Source organism: Branchiostoma lanceolatum, chromosome 7 (genome assembly GCF_035083965.1).
Source record: "Branchiostoma lanceolatum isolate klBraLanc5 chromosome 7, klBraLanc5.hap2, whole genome shotgun sequence".
Taxonomy (NCBI): Eukaryota; Metazoa; Chordata; class Leptocardii; order Amphioxiformes; family Branchiostomatidae; genus Branchiostoma; species Branchiostoma lanceolatum.
Window position 1 is genome coordinate 11556822 of NC_089728.1, and position 16931 is coordinate 11573752.

The following is a 16931-nucleotide window of genomic DNA, read 5'->3' on the forward strand; positions in this document are numbered from 1 at the left end:
CCCGTGTTGCTAAAACACCATCCACACTGACCGCACAGCGCTTATCCGACCATGGTCAGGCGAGGATGTACCGCTAGAGGCATATTTTTGAAAAATCGAGGCCAATGTTGCGAGTTTTCTGCAGAAATAGGCGAAAAGGTTAGTGCTAGCCGATGGCACAGGCCTGCTCAGTTCGGGGAAGCGTCAATTTTCGTGGAAGTGATTTGCATTTATGTTTCTCCGTACTGGGTAAGACGCGCCCCCTGACGCAAATGCTATTCCTGTAAACCACATCCGATTATAGGACCTAGCTGTCGAGCTAAAGTACCGTGTATTTGAACGCGGGAAGGCAGAACTTTGTGTTTTGAGGAAAACATGCAGAACCCCGGAAGTGCGGCATGGCTCAGGTGAGTTGTTTTGAAACATGAGCACGTACATTGTACATGGACTCCAATATTCAACAACAAAGCATGGACAGCGAGACTGTGTATGGAGTTTATCGTACATCGTAAATCAAGGAAAGGTCCAACACATTTTGAATTGGGATGTTTAGAAGTAGATGCGATTTTTCATTGCACCGTATTCTAGAAAAAAGCGGTATCTCTGAGGCATGATAAGGCCTGGACGTTGAAGACTGGCAACGTTATTTCAACAAAAGAAGACATCAATTTCCCCAACATGGTCCTGGTGTTATTGGTAGGTTGAGAGATGCGACATCTGTTGATACCTGCTTGAATTGCATGGGTTGCTACCTCCAAGGATAGGGCACTGCAGTTCTTAGAGCAGCACATAGTGATTCTTGAATGTACAGACATTGTGGCACAATCCCTTGGCCAAATGTCGTAAGGTGTGAAACAATATTTCGATTCATGAGAGAACTTAAGTGGGACTAAGAAAGATACAAGTAACGTCCTTTGTAGGGTATTGTACAACTTTTTAAAAATAAGTATATCTGAAAAGAGCAACACATGCAAACTGACGGGTATATCTTTCACATCTTTATTCTAGCACACACGTCTTGGAAATAACTCTTTTACAGTGAAATTGAACACACATTATCATTGACGAGCACTGATCATGCCACAAAGTAGATGTAAAAGTCAATGTTTGACGAAATGCAACATTTGCGTTGGTTTCCTTCTGTCTTTTAATACGTCATGATAGGTGTCCATGAACTGAATCCCCAAAGCAGACATCGGTTAACGTCATCAGCGTGTATAAAAGATCTACAAAGTCTATCTCACGGCAAACACACCAGTGAATGAGTAATTGCGTTTCACACAAAGATAAACTTGGACAAAATCTCTTATATGCCACAGCTTCAGATCAGGTACAAAGCTTAAAGTACACTTGTACAACTTGAATGAAGTTCTATCGTAGTTCTATCGATAGGCTTACAAGAAAATCAATAAAGGTGGTAACCACTTGTTTCGCTACATTGTCAGTTCGCTACACAGTCGTTTCGCTATATGACAGAAGTTGTTTCGCTACATTGTCAGTTCGCTACAGTCGTTTCGCTGCATGGTAAAAGCTGTTTCGCTACAAGACACGTAGCCTGAACTCAATTAAGCCCCTGTAACGGCTTGCTGCCCTGTAACCGGGGAGGGGACAGAAATCCCCGGACAGCTGGAGTTTGCGTTATACAGACTACATGACACGATACATGACAGAGGTCGTTTCACGGCACCACTATAGCGAACTGACAATGTAGCGAAACAACTTGTAACCAGAAGGATTTTCTCCCCGATATACTGTGCAATGGAAACGCTTGTATGTCATTAGCGGCTCTCCCTGGCATGCCCGCAGTCGGCGTTGAGGTACAGGAGGTAGCCCTCGTCCTCGGGCTGCCCGGGCCCACTGTCCCCGTCCACGTCCACCTCCACCCCGGTGTCCAGGGACCCGCGGGCCCTCCCGGGATCACCTTCCGGGCCAGGCTCGCTGGTGTCCCGCCAAGCAGACGACTCGCCCGCCGATATACCCGACTCCCTACAGTACACAAAATAGCGGTCAGGCTGTAGGATAACGTTTGCCTACAAATTGGCGTAAGACATAACACATAGGCAGTGACAGTTTGATAAGAATATCTTGTGCTCCTCAAGTAATCAAATATTGGCACATCGAACTAAAGATGTTTAGGTATCTTACACATCTAAATATGGGAACGTACGGTGGATATAAGATAGCCTCAGGTGTAAACACTGTGTATTATTTGATCAAGAATCAGGATGCAGTAGAGCTTATCGCAATGTACCGTACCATACTAATGTAGGAAAGGATAGATACGCACACTCTGGTTTCCTAGTCAAGAATGAATGTAGGAGCACGTGGGCTCCTGCCTTTATTGATCACTAATCAGACACAGATGTCCTACACACTATGTGGTCTAAGTTCCTATGTCCTACACCCCTCACCGCCGGGGGGTAGACGACGTCCCCGTCGTCTGTTACACAAATTCAATAAAGTTACAAAAACAGGATGATCAAGTCGTTACTGGTGTCCTAGTGTCTGTGACACCGACAAATAGTTGAGAAAATGGTGGGAAAACAGCGGGTCCCAGCGTGTTACTATTTTGACAAGTGCTTGGTATTGCAGTTCTAGCGACAAGCTGGTAACTGACGGACTACTGCATAGAAAATCGTCGGAACACGAACAGATGGAGAACATTGCATTTTTAAATATTACATAGCACAGTAATATTTCCCAAGCAGGGCAGATTGATCCGAGGCCATGTAGCTACAACATGAACGTCTCAAAGCATCAAAGAATTTGTACTTCCAGTAAAAATAGGGTAGGCCCGTAGGCAATCGTTCTATCTAGTTAGGCAAGCACATACAAGTTCAACATCAACATACAAAACAAAAAGGTTTGATAAGGCGTAATCGTTACCCGTAGGCGTACGAAAATGGACCAGGTCAACACCTAACTGTTACATACAATTCGTGTACGGTACCTTACTCAGAACCACAAAAGTTCGTAGGTCTTATCTCACGCGGCAAAAGTTCAGTGGTTTTCCTGGAGCAAGGGAGGATTTCTTTAAAAGTTCGCAGTGAGGATCGCACGGGTCACGTCAGGTCGCAAAGTTCGGATGTTGTCATGAACAGCGGAGTCTTAGCGGCAAGCTTCGGCGATATGGCGTAGCGGGGTTTTCATGCTGGGGTCGGCAGTCGACGATCGGCGGCGCGAGGCTCAGCAAGGCTTCCACGGTCCAAGGTCTGGGACGGGCCGGCGAGGCTGCAGCGTGGCCGGCTGACGGTCGCAGGCAGGCAGGGTGGCCGTGGAAGGTTGCAGGCAGTTGCGGCACGGGGTGGCAGCGTCGATGGCTCCTCAGTCGGGGCGGGTGGGTTGACTGCTTGACAGGCGGCATGGTGGGGCAGGGAGACGGCAGCATGGTCTGCACACGTGGCGGCCGGCGGCTCTGGCTTCAGCGGCGGCAGGCAGAGATGGCTGGGACATGGCAGGCGTGGTTGGCTGGCCGGATGGGTTAGAGGACAGCATGCGGGCATGTTGGACGGTCCAGCTGGGTCTGTTGGCGGTGCGATGCGGCGGTAGGCGGGCAGACTACATCTAAACGAACGGCTAGGCAAGGCGGCAGGCTGGGGTCGGCGGTCGACGTGGCCGTCGGGCAACGCAGCACGGGCGACGGTCTCTCGGGGAGCCGATGGTCTCATCACCGGGCGTACTACACCGGGCGATACAGGAGGCATGGTAGCGGGCCAAGGCTTTAGGATGGCGTCTTAGCGCAGGTTCGGCCGCTCGAAAGCGGCAACACACCGCTTGCCACCAGTGTAGGAAAGGATAGATACGCACACTCTGGTTTCCTAGTCAAGAATGAATGTAGGAGCACGTGGGCTCCTGCCTTTATTGATCACTAATCAGACACAGATGTCCTACACACTATGTGGTCTAAGTTCCTATGTCCTACACTAACGTCGGCGGAGATTTGCCACTTCTAGCAACTACTCATATTCCATAGCTACAGTTTCTGCATTCATGCCGCACCTGGGGACAAATTCATTCTAAGGCTTGAAGAAACACAGTATTTGTTGATATAGTTACCTGCTGAGTGCAGTGCGCAGGGTGTCGAACGACGTGGTTCCGCTAGGGGTAGAGAGATGAGCTTCACGACTGAGGCCTACACAGACAACACGTCAATGTTAGACAGTGCCGATATTCTGAACTAAGTGATTATGGTTTCATAGCCACACGCATAACAAATTAAGACATGTTATGGAAAAAACAAGAAAGGTTAGTGTTAGTGTGATTCATTTGGGGAGAACGTACCGAAGGGTCTGAGCTTGTCCGTCGAAGTTGTCCCGTTCTTGCCTTTCCGGCTTGTGTCCTTGGGAGAGACCTTGGAACTGTCGCTGGTCTGGTTTGAACCTTCGGGTTTCTGCCGTGTGCAGTTCTTGATGTACCGACAGATGCCGAACCTCCACTGGGCCCAGCCTGGCTTCCAGAAGCACCAGTATGACAAGTACGTCATCACGAGGGCCCCGACCAATCCGCAGGCCGCGTACACAGCCGTCAGGTCACCGCCAGCTGCCGTCTCTTCGTCATCTGTACAGAGCAGAAAATCATAAATGTTGGGTCATTGTTAAGGTTAACAAACGTCTTATGATATTTTGTAAACTTTTCCTGAAAAAAAAAATGCGAATATAGTGGCATGCTGTCATAGCTTTCCACGTTTTGCATCTTTTAGATACAAGTGAAGAAAAGACGACGCCTCATGTCTGCCTTTTTCGACTTTTGTTTTGTTCCGTGTTCACAACCTCGCGAATCATGTCAACGGAATCCGTTTACGTGGAGTGTTCAGCACATTTGCTCTGTCATGGGACATTGGTCGAGTCAAAACCGTATCGCAGGCTGATTTCTACTCACCCGAGCCACAGTTGGCCGGTGGTCCCGACGATCCGTCCGACGCGTCCCCACAGTTGTCCACGTCGTCACAGCGGAGGGACCGGGAGATGCACCGCCCGTTACTACACTGGAACTGCGTCTCCTCGTCCGCACATGTCTCTGAAAATGGCAGGACGTTTTCATTCAACAAGAGCCCGTCTTGGTTAATTCGATGACACAGATTTGCAATTGGTAGTCGTTACATAGTTGCAAGCAAACCTGCAAGAATACAGTTTGACGACAGAAACTAAGAGTAAGATATCAAGAAAATACTACTGCATCTACCTTCCTTGAATGCAGTGTAGTCTGCCGTGAAGTTGACGAAGGTAGAGTTCCCTAGGAGTGACACCACCAGTAACATGTACTTCCCCGTGGACACGTACTCCGTCTCCATGGCTGACTCCTGACACACGTTCGCCAGCTCTGTTCCAGTGTTACTGTTTCCGTCGTACAGCTGGGGGATGGACGAACAATACATGTGTTTGCAATCGTTCTCACGACCCTAAGTTTCTTTTATTAATCTTTTCGTAGAATGAGAAAGTGAACATCTAAAATGCGTATTTGCAATACCTTGGGCTTTAGCAAGAAGGTTAAAGAGAGATTTTGCGACATTGGATATAACATCTTCGCCAGTTTAGTACTTGAAATAGATTTCTACAATGTGTGATGTTTTAATTCTAGTTGACACTTGTCACAATGTACATGTACACGTGCTTACAGTGATAGATACCTCAGACAGGGAGGGACATTGTGCTGAAAAAAACAAACCCACGTCATTATCTACAGCAGGGGAAACATTCAGCACGATGACAATGTTGCATTTGAATTTATCTCGTAAAATGCCCTTATCCCTCACCTTGACGAACGTGAGCGAACAGTCCCCGGGACTTGCCGAGAAGGACCGGAAGACGAAGCGGAGCAGCTGATCGTCCGTTTCCGCCTGCATGGTGAAACTGCAGGTGGAGACCGTTCCGTACAGCCGGGTGACGTTCAGAGGCTCGTACGAGTTCAGAATCTTCCCGGGGCTGGGAGGGTCGGTCGTGCCGCAACCCACGTCACTCAGGAGGCCCACTGGGGACGTGTGACCGTTACAATGTGTAGCTTAAAATATATCGATCTTACCAACAAGATAGACGAAGTTACAGCACACCGCAGTATCATACTGACCAAAAGAAACTTTATGATCATCAATTCAATACATTATTCTGCATTGTTCGACCAAACTGGTACTGTGTATTGAACGATTGATGTACCTCATCGAATGACTCTACGGCAGCGTAAAACTCAGCGGTTTCTTTCATCATCGACTTATGTATATTGTACATTGTATAGCACTATTTCGCTAAAGGTGAACAGTTCCGCTTGCTATGATAAGATTGTGCTAAGAATATTACACCAAAGTTGCACTTACAGCTGTCAATGGCGTGGCCGACGCCCGCCGACATCAGCAGAATGCACCAGACGACAGTTGTCTTGTACGTTCCGTCAGAGGACATCTTCATCTCCTAGTGACCAAGCATGCCAGAAAACTGAATGATTTTTCCCTTTTCCGTAAATCGCCAAAACGTAGAAGTATTCAGTCGCTTGCCCAGTAAACCTGATGTTTCTTCAAACTCTGAAGGTTCAAAGTCGTCTGATGCGGGTATTTGTCTGCCAACATTCGTCTTACCTCTCGGTAATCCTAAAACTGGTATTCTACGGGACACTCCGGGCCCAGCTTTATTCTACTGGGTGAAAGGGGTTAAGATTTTAATAGGATTTTGGGAAGACCCTTTATTGAGGAAAGACGGAACGGGTCGTGGGTAATCCCGTAAAGCTAGCTTAAATGGCGTACTAGCGGACACTTGAGAAATGTATCAAACGAGAACAAGACGGAAATTCTCCTCCTTTGACAAAACATTTGAGATTTCATTTATTGGTACGTCACCTGTATGGCAGGGCCTTTCTGCCATTACTAACACTTCGTCTAACTGAACCAGACGCTTGGTGTTGCATAAACATTCCGATTAGTCACTTAAACCACGGTGCATTTATGACCCCGTTCACACTCATTTTTTTCAATCGCGATTGAAGTATAATCGCGATTGTTCGATCCGATCGCGATTGAACGCAAAGAAACTTTTGCGTTCACAATGCTTTTCGCCAAGTGGATTAAAGTACGCCGTGATCCGATCGCGATTGAAGCACGATTGAAGCATGCTATCGGCGATCGTCTGGTAAATGTTGTTGTTGTCCTTGTTGTCCTTGTTTTGTGTCTATTTTTCCGCTAGACATTGTCACTTGGTGCGGTAAATGTCCCTCTTTCAGTGACATTTCCCCAGTTTGGCCTGCACCTCCTCTCTCCCCCAGATTGCGATGAGGACCCTGGTCTCCTCATCGCGCCATCTGCCACCAGCTGAAGTTGCTGACGGAGTTTTATTATTCTTCTTGGGCATTGTTGACGATGAAAAGTTGTTGTTGTTGTTGTTGTTGTTGTTGTTGTAAAAGAGCGATCTGACGTGCGGATTGGGTTTTTTTTCCCGCGCGATGCGAACTATGACCCCACGTACCCGCATGTATGACCTCCCACCCCCGGAACCAACCGAAATCTCCGCCGATCGCGATGGAATGAATCGTAGTTGCGTTCACACTCAAAATTTGATAGGATTGGATTGGATCCGATCGCGATTAATCCAATCAAACTACCTCCGGAGGTAGTTACAATCCAATCGCGATTGGATCGTTTTGGATCGTTCCAATCGCGATTGGGAGCGTTCACACTGAAAAAATCAATCGCGATCGGATCGATTCAATCGCGATTATACTTCAATCGCGATTGAAAAAAATGAGTGTGAACGGGGTCTATGTATCAGGAAACAGACCTATGCTGTAAAATGTTTCGGAACCCACATCAAAGTCATATCGGCTTAATGACCAGCTCATTGTTGTACACTGAACTTGAACAGAAAATAGTAATAAAAGTTGCCTTCGCGTGTCACTTCTGGTGGTTGTTTGGGTTATTGCCTACATGTGTCTACCTGTCCATTTACGCATGGCCTCACATCTGTTAATTGCGTTCTTGTGGCCCGGTTATTAGATTTTTAAACAACGTCGGCGAGGATGGGTTTGGGCGATCGCAGTCCCGTACAGATTGGACGGTGGGAATGTTTCTTCTACACGACACAGTCCGACAAACAAGTCTCCGACACGCCCTCCTGCTCAACCAGCCAACGGTGACCAACTATTCAAATTTGCTCTGAATGTTCCATAAAGCTAGATGGGAGGATCTTGTAATTCTACTTTATTTAAGCCGTGTTCAATTTATGATGATGATGATGGTGGTGGTTTTAGGTGGTAAAATCGCGGGCTATGAGGAACGTTTCCGTCCATAACAGGGAGTTTAGTTCTTATATTTAGCAACACTAACCCATCACGGCAGATAGACCCTACATGGCCGTAAACTTGCCCCTACATAGTACAGCCTGGGAGAGCTTTCTCTCCTCACCCGGACCATATATCCTTTTAGTTTGGAACAGTTTCAGCACTGCTGTGTTCTAACGGCTATACCTAAAATAATCAAACTGACAATCGTCCAGATCGGCAAATTTCTACGGATCTTCGTGGTCGAAAAGGACATATTCATATCTGTCAAGCAGATATATCTTTTGTATGATTTGCCATCGAAGAGATACTTCTGTACATTGTTAATGTTGATCTGTATTATTATCATTTATGTTACTCATACGCCCATGGTGGGTACATGTTTTGCACAACCCTTGACTAGGTAGGTACACAAGTACAGCATCGTCTAATATTTGACGACATTTATCTGATGGTGACGTCATCGCTATTTCCGACGCTTGTCTCGTGTACTCTTGTGACTTGGCCCTAACGCTGCTTCTGAGAAGGCGCCTTCAGACTGTTAGTATTACAATACTGTAGATTTGTCTCACCAAGGAATCTTTGCTGAACGCTATGAAGTTTGAAATTAAACACAACCCCAGTAAATTCGCACGTTTATGTCATTGGCAACGGAAGGTCACATCGCCACACTGGGAATCAGCCACCTTGCAGACATATGAATGTCCAAAACAAGTTTAAGCTGATCAGTCCTCAGACAAAGTACTCGGCACAAACACTTACTCTGGAGTGGCAGGCTCGTCGCAAACACATTAACCCTGCCGCGGGTAAAATCATGATCCCTTACAGCACCCCTCAAGCATCAGCCATAATCCCGCCTGGTTACATTGGCAGAAATCCCTCTTTTCTTCAGCTGTCACCAGGCGCGGGGATTATGTCCATGGAGACGACAGACGCCCTGGAAACTACCAAACAACTTCCTTGGAGCTGAGTTTTAAGTACTCGCTAAAAGGTTGGGACAGTGAGGTTTAAGTAAAACTGTTGAAAAAGGCAATGGCAGACTTAAACTAACAGGTAGACGCAGAGGAAAGTGAAGTCACGACGTCGTTGGTTGAAGAAAGGAGCCGATTCTTGTATTCCTCTGTTTTTCTTAAGCTTTCCACACCTGAGCTGGGAAAGCATTGGTAGCCAAAATGCCGTCCCCTGAGAGAAAACACGTGCATGTCACACGCTTGAGTGTCAATGAATGACCCGCAAACATCCCAGAAAATCCGCACACAAGCCCCTGTAGGAATCCCCCGTTTGTTTGGGCACCCGGGGATCAGGTAGCCGGTCGTGTAAGTGATATCAATTAGTGCCATACTTCTGCTCAATGAGAGGAGAATACTGAGCGACAAAAGACGGCGGACAAAACCAACAAACCGACTGAACAGGCCAATATTTCTTCCTGTCACCGGCTTTTCTTCACCACAAGAGACTCGAGTACCAGCGACATAGGACAACATGTACCTGTGCTGTAGGATGGGTTAGCAGCGGTCATGTCCAGCTCAATGGGACCGGAGCGGAGGAGCCGTGTTTGCGCAAGGTTCGACGGACGGCGCCATGCGTCGCAGACATGTGGCCGTGGCCTTCGTCTTCTCTGCTTCCTCAGCTTTACGGTGTCACTTTGTCAAGGACAGGGACTTCCTACGAGTAAGTGACCGAATTCAATCACATGTAACAAGTCATATAATCATATGTATGATTTGCCCTTCGGTCATGTAATGAACATTTTTTGTTTCATCTCGCACAGACATTGCGTGTTTAGCATATTTCGATCAAGATGACCGGCAAAACCGGTCGCTAATCAATTAATCTTTATTCTGAAATCAACATTGCAGGTATGTCTGACGACACACCTGAATTACATTAGATTTCTTACAGAAGTATGTTAAAAACATTTCGGTGGACCAGATTTGAAAAAAAAACACATCACAATATTCATATCTATGCGCTTATATACATTAAAAATGTTACTTTGGACGATCGAGGACAGACGAATATAGCCTCAAACTAGGTTTTGAAAGTCTCTTAAGTTATCTATCTTCCAAGATTCGGCAAAAACAGATAGACAGTTAAACAACAACCTAACAAAAAGCTTTTTTAATCGAAGACCGGCAAACCACTAGTCAGCTGAACTCACAGAAAGCTCCCGTCTGTTATCAGCTGTTCATTTTCTAACCGTGGCGAAGTTTTCCGTCATGGTTGGCGCGTTTTTTCTGGCTTGCCTGTCGCTCATCTGTATGGCGATTTTCTTGCCTTTTCATCAATAAACTGATGGTACACACCACCAGCTACTAGATCACACATTATCACGCTTTAAGACGGAAATGTTCACCTGGAAAACTACATGTACATCTGTACTGATAGTTTCCTATTTGTCATGCGCAGTCATAGGTCCTCCGGAATGGGTGATGCGGAAATTGCCGTCTGGAGCCTAAAGCTTCATATCGGCTGAGGCGAACGCCCCTGAGCGGATATCTATGCCCCCGGAGAAAATGTCCCGGGGTTTGGGTGGGTGGGTCGCTTTAGACTCCATCGGCGGGCGGAGGCCTATAACTAACACCCGGGTGTGGTTACACGTTGCCTTTTATAGTGTGGAGGTATCACCTGATTCCTTCTGACCCATGACCGCGCATGACAAATAGTTTCCTATTTGTCATGCGCAGTCATAGGTCCTCCGGAATGGGTGATGCGGAAATTGCCGTCTTCCGCCAATGCTGTATCTGTCAGTCTACCTACCTTTTACTTTCATCACAACGTCACATATATCCCTTACTGACTCTATCTAATGCTATCCTTCTGCAACTGATATCTCATTCCTTCCCCTCACTCATCCTCTATTCTTCGCCCCTTTTGCTCAAAGTACATATTGCCATCCCCTTTGATAAATTGATAAAGACTCATGTTCAATGTGCCTTAATCTCACTCGAATTACTTCAACAACTTCAGCAATAAGTTAACCTTGATATTGCTTTCTATTTTTCTTCCCATTCTCAATTCTCCATTATAACATCGAATAAGTCTTAATCCAAAATTGAAGGGAGGGAATAACAGTTTCCCTTAAAGGTGAAGAAAAATAAGCGATGACGAAAAATTTTGGCTGATGGCTATCGAACGTTGAATCAACTAAATCAAGTTAGTTAACAGATCACTAATTACAGTAAACTTATAAACGTGTACACGTACCCACAGCCAAACCAATATATATATATATATAACTATACATAAATACGCGTAAACGTACCTCAGTACAAATGCGTACAATTATTGATGACAAAATATAGAATACCACAGGCAGATAAACAGACTTTTAATACGTATGCCCAAGAAAAGGACAAACATGATGCGAATTTACAAACTCATCAAATATAATTATATATTATCAAGCCCCTGAAAAGACTAAACCTCCCTCAGTAGCCGCATGGTGGTTTGTTCTGTTTCTCTTTGCTCAAGACGTTCCGTGCGTCCCATTAACGCTTGCATTTCCTATTAAAACAATGTAAGAAAAAGAAAAGAAAACAAGAATACAAAACACCTCCTGTTATCATTACACATCAAACAACAATGCACTTTTGCTACTCTAACGCCGGGCAAAAGGAATTACTGAAACTTTCCCGACAAAGCGTTGTCAGTCTCTAAATACCGGAACAAAAACACAAAATCTCATCACATAACACTCGGCCAAAACGTAAATAAAATAACACTGTGTCGAACAGGTAACCCTTCACCTGTTGAACCGTCTTGTTAACAACGCTCATTCACAGCTGAATAAACGTTAATACTAAAACAAAAAGGCACACAAACATAGAAATTACTGCCTTAACACATGTACACAACAACACATATCCTGTTCGACAAAGTGCCGAACCCGGAAAATAACACACCCACTTGGCTTAATGCCTTACCGGGAACACATGTACGCAACAACACATACCCTGTTCGACAAAGTGTCGAACCCGGAAAATAACACTCCCACTTGGCTTAATGCCTTACCGGGAACACATGTACACAACAACACATACCATGTTCGACAAAGTGTCGAACCCGGAAAAAACACTCCCACTTGGCTTAATGCCTTACCGGGAACACATGTACACAACAAGACATACCCTGTTCGACAAAGTGTCGAACCCGGAAAAAACACTCCCACTTGGCTTAATGCCTTACCGGGAACACATGTACACAACAACATATACCATGTTCGACAAAGTGTCGAACCCGGAAAAAACACTCCCACTTGGCTTAATGCCTTACCGGGAACACATGTACGCAACAACACATACCCTGTTCGACAAAGTGTCGAACCCGGAAAATAACACTCCCACTTGGCTTAATGCCTTACCGGGAACACATGTACGCAACAACACATGACCCTGTTCGAGAAAGTGTCGAACCCGGAAAATAACACTCCCACTTGGCTTAATGCCTTACCGGGAACACATGTACACAACAAGACATACCCTGTTCGACAAAGTGCCGAACCCGGAAAATAACACTCCCACTTGGCTTAATGCCTTACCGGGAACACATGTACACATTAACACATACACAACATAACACATACTCACCTGCCAAAACCGGGACACACAACAGGGAAAATTACGAAATGCAGAAGTAAATAAACAACAACGAAAACATTCACAACGTAAAAGGGGAAAGGAAAACAACAATCAAATATTTTTCAAAACATTAGAGAAACGCAATCACGACACAAAAATATATTATCGAGCTCAACAAAACAATGATAATTTCGTCATAACTCATGTAAATCAAAACTAGAGCGGGCGACACGGAACTGTAGGGATCTCTTGTGAGAAGGCGTACACCTCAGTCTTTTCCACACTCCAAACCCTTGGAATATACCAACAAGGAAACCAAACTACCAGGTGTGCACAAAAAACTGGCTACCACTAGGGTGAGACTGGCGTGATAGGGACGTCAGACACCTTGGGTTGCCTCGTCGCATGTCGATGGAAATGCCGGAGGTAGAGCGGGCTCGTGGGACGGTGCAGCTCTGGCATGATGCCTGCATGGCGCCTGGTAGCCGTTGGCAGGATCCCTTGGGTTGCCCGGGCGCATGTCGAGGGAACTGCCGGATGTAGAACGGGCTCGTGGGACAGTGAAGCCTGCATAGCCAAAACACAATGAAGAGAACTGAGGGATGTGTCCCAAAACACAAGGTAACAAGACAACGGAAAACAATCTCAAATCCTTGCATGTCCTGAACCACACTGCCCGGGCTTCAAGGGACCACAACGTGCCGATTACATGACTATCCCGGGCCAGCCATTCAACATCCAGCACCCATACACAATCTCACAATCAATCGTGTAACGTCTGAAATAAGTTCAACCGAAAACAAACAAAAGAAATCCTCGAGAACGGGAAGTGTTTACCGCCTACTCTACCGGGAAATCGGGGAATCTGAATGAGGTCGCACAGCCCCACTGATTGCTGGATGGCCAAGGTGACTCCTTGTTACGGTCCCGCAGTGTGACGACCTGGTCTAACGCCTGAGCTGTCCCTCGCTGGACCAGACCAACTCGTCGCCGCCGTCGGACCCGGAATTGGTGCCTGATGTACCGGAGCCGCTACCTACCTGACTGGAGCCGTTCGAGAGGCCAGGCCTGACATTGCTGTAACTCGCACACAAAAACCTGTATGGTTCAAACACACGTCAATTAAATACAAAAACACGTAGCAGAAAATAATCCACCACGTTACACTTAGTCCAACACATGTGCATTCAAACCAATTACCTGAATAAAATAAAAATAAAAAATAGGAAAGGAAAACAATGGCATTCCCAAGTGCAGCCAGGTGTCGCATACCTGTAACCATTGTCTGCAGGAGCAGACTACACAAGGAAACAAAACGCACGGAAAATGCAACGAGTGTACGAAGAAAAGGGAAAAGTCCTGGCCTCGTGGCAGCAGCTTCCCGAAGTTTAACCTGCTAAGTTCCTAAAATATCTGCAAACAAACGTAGGTTAAACAAATCCTTGGTTAAACGTACCCTGCTGTCCAAACCAATCAACGAGTGTCTAGGGCGCCTACAAACAAAGGAATGTAAATTAATTAGGTCACACATGTAGGCACACCTGGCCTCGTGCCAGCGTGGCTGGAAGAGAACAAAAGACAAAGGAAATGACCAAATAGCACGAGAATACAACTCCGGCTATCTCTAGTCAAGCAAAAAATCTTGCGCAACTGTTAAACAACAAAATACACAACACAAAGACTGGAGTCACTCGAACACAGCCTTTCAAAAATAGGATAATGCAACACGTGGCCAAGCCAAAAAATTCGACATAACGTTAACTACAAAGTAAAAGCTAAAACTTTCACCCCTACCAGTTCAAATAACCACTAACAAACCTGTCCTCTCCCTTCGAAAAGAAGGGACAACCGAGAGAAACTGCCGTACAGACGTGCCCGAACGCATTCGCGGCTTGCAGACAATTTTCCTCGGCTTCGCTTGCTGGACATTTTCTCCGGGTGGTTGATCTCGTAGACGAAGAGCTAGGGACTCCGTCGGCGGGCGGAGGCCTATAACTAACACCCGGGTGTGGTTACACGTTGCCTTTTATAGTGTGGAGGTATCACCTGATTCCTTCTGACCCATGACCGCGCATGACAAATAGTTTGGAGGTCAAATGTCCTTCACGGTTATGATTGCGTTTCAAGCGAGAAAGAGCGGATTTGTAATACTGACTCAAATGGTCCAAGAGGGACCAATCTTGTACTCACACAACTAGTGGATAAGAAAGAATTCAAGCTAACTACATCTAACTTCTTGCTTTTGTCGTATTTCTTTTATAATGCTATTACACCGGATAATCAGGTCCAAGTACCTAAAGTCTTGGGTATTGAAGAGTGGCAGATATCGGACGGCCATTTCCTTGCACTACCTGCGGTTTTTATGCACTTCCGAGTCAAAAAGATACCAGAAGTCCCTTGATCTGCCGCCAAAGTCATGTAATTGTAGCAACCGCACGTTTCATTCACACATGCATGTCCTGTTATGGGGGAGGAGCAACAATACAGCATTCGCGCGGATAACCCTTTGACTTGAATATAAAGGAGCAGACATGCCATCCTTACACATTTTCGTACTTAAGACTAGCAGACTAAAATGGGTGGAAACATGTGCGTGCGTGCCACATGGCGAAAATCAGAAGGCATACCAACACGACAGGTATACTAATCCGTTAGGACGACAAGATCCCTCAACGAGGTCGCCTGAAAGTGTGTCTTTGGTTCACGTGTCACATGTCTTAGATAACAGTTTCAATGTTACACAGGAGTTGTTATGGGCCTGGCAAGGACACTGAAGCCTTAAAAATGACATTCTAAATCCAACCCTGTTGTCGAACATAAGGCCGATTAGTATCATCTCACAAACCGTGAGGTGAAAAATGTTAAAATCTATTAAAAACTTGGAATAACTGCAGGGTATGAGCAAGGGGAGAACAGTCTTTTTGTGATGTGATACATAACTTAAAACCATCTCCGTATCTTCTCCTGCAGTAACCATGGTGAACTCATGTGGCACTTCAGACCAAGACAACGGCAAAATCGTGGAGTCCCATGACGATGCAGTCAGCGACTTTGTCACGTCATCGCCGCTGGATTGCAGTCTGACCCTCCAAGTGCCCTCACCGTACACAAACATCCTGTTTCAGTTCAGGTTCTTCGAGATAACAAGTTCTCTGACCACTACAACCACAAGTACCCCTACGTCTAACAGCCCTGTCGGGACGACCCAGTCTGCCGCTGATGTCTGCGACGACGCCGGAGCCCATGTGACGTTTTACGACGGTTCGTCCTCGTCGGCGTCCGTCCTGTCAGGGCCGCTTTGCGGCAGTACCACCCCGGGCAGCGTCATCGCCACGGCGGGGAATCTGACGATGCGACTGGTCATCTCAGCTTCGTCTGCTCAAGTCAGCTTCGTGGGAGACTACACGTCTTTCCATACAGGTGTGACATTGGAATATTTCGATGAACCCATGAAATAACAAGAAGTAGACATTCACCCAAGTCACAGTTGTCACTTTTGATCAAGTCGACCACCTGGCTATATTTGTGTGAGTTATGAGTAGATATCCTAGCCTGATCGAGTGTCATCCTGTTTCAGTTCCAGGCTCTACCTGCACCAAACAGAAGGTAGGTTTGGTGAAGGTAGAGCCTGGAACTGAAACAGGATGACACTCAGGTCATAGATATTCATTGATGATAATAAGTCAAATCTGTTTCGATTCAAAGCAGCGTTTGTATTTTTTTATCCAAAAGTAGGGCTTTGAAAGATACCATTATGATAGAAATAACGTTGACAATTAATCTTTCGATCAAAGTTACCAAAAGCCAGGCGATAATGATACTCCTCTGCAATAGAATTTTATGCTGGGTTGCTGGTCTACAACAAGGTTTTTCCTCTTGTAGACACAGGTTCCTGTACTGGAGGAAACCTGTTCCAGTGTACCAACAGCAGATGTATCGCGTACGACCTGACCTGCGACCAGACCGGCATCGACAACTGTGGGGACGCGTCGGACCAGTCCTTCGGGCCTCCCGCAAACTGCAACCGTAAGTTGGTATCGTTAAATGCTTCACGTATAAGTTTTTATCGAAAGTTATCGATTTTTGTGCTTTCTGTTGCAGCCATCGTGACAAAGA

The 16931-nt window shown here is 46.1% G+C and overlaps 2 protein-coding genes and 1 long non-coding RNA gene across 5 annotated transcripts in view; 1 reads left to right on the forward strand and 2 right to left on the reverse strand.

The window, feature by feature from the left end:
* The window catches only part of LOC136439284 (low-density lipoprotein receptor class A domain-containing protein 2-like), an 18338-nt gene continuing 1407 nt past the window's right edge, over window positions 1-16931 (forward strand). The window contains exons 1-3 of one of the 2 annotated variants that reach the window (XM_066434610.1): window positions 1-386; window positions 15786-16235; window positions 16698-16841. In XM_066434610.1, coding sequence (XP_066290707.1) covers window positions 15791-16235; window positions 16698-16841 — 589 coding nt within the window. In that variant the 5' untranslated portion in view covers window positions 1-386; window positions 15786-15790. Of the gene's footprint in view, window positions 387-8802; window positions 9907-15785; window positions 16236-16697; window positions 16842-16931 lie in introns of those variants that run through there. The other variant, XM_066434609.1, reaches the window with a different exon arrangement.
* LOC136439285 (uncharacterized) lies at window positions 965-6904 on the reverse strand. The gene is made up of 7 exons (XM_066434611.1): window positions 6287-6904; window positions 5732-5946; window positions 5161-5329; window positions 4858-4995; window positions 4261-4536; window positions 4036-4111; window positions 965-1965 (listed from the first exon to the last, which is right to left on the reverse strand). Exons 1-7 carry the CDS (start codon window positions 6375-6377, stop codon window positions 1758-1760), a joined length of 1173 nt encoding a protein of 390 aa, XP_066290708.1. The 5' UTR covers window positions 6378-6904; the 3' UTR covers window positions 965-1757.
* Window positions 11540-14895, reverse strand: LOC136439286 (uncharacterized). 2 transcript variants are annotated; one of them, XR_010756510.1, is made up of 2 exons: window positions 14272-14895; window positions 11540-13913 (listed from the first exon to the last, which is right to left on the reverse strand). It is a non-coding gene; the product is annotated as an uncharacterized lncRNA (long non-coding RNA). The 2 variants fall into 2 exon arrangements; XR_010756509.1 differs by having other exon boundaries at window positions 14088-14895.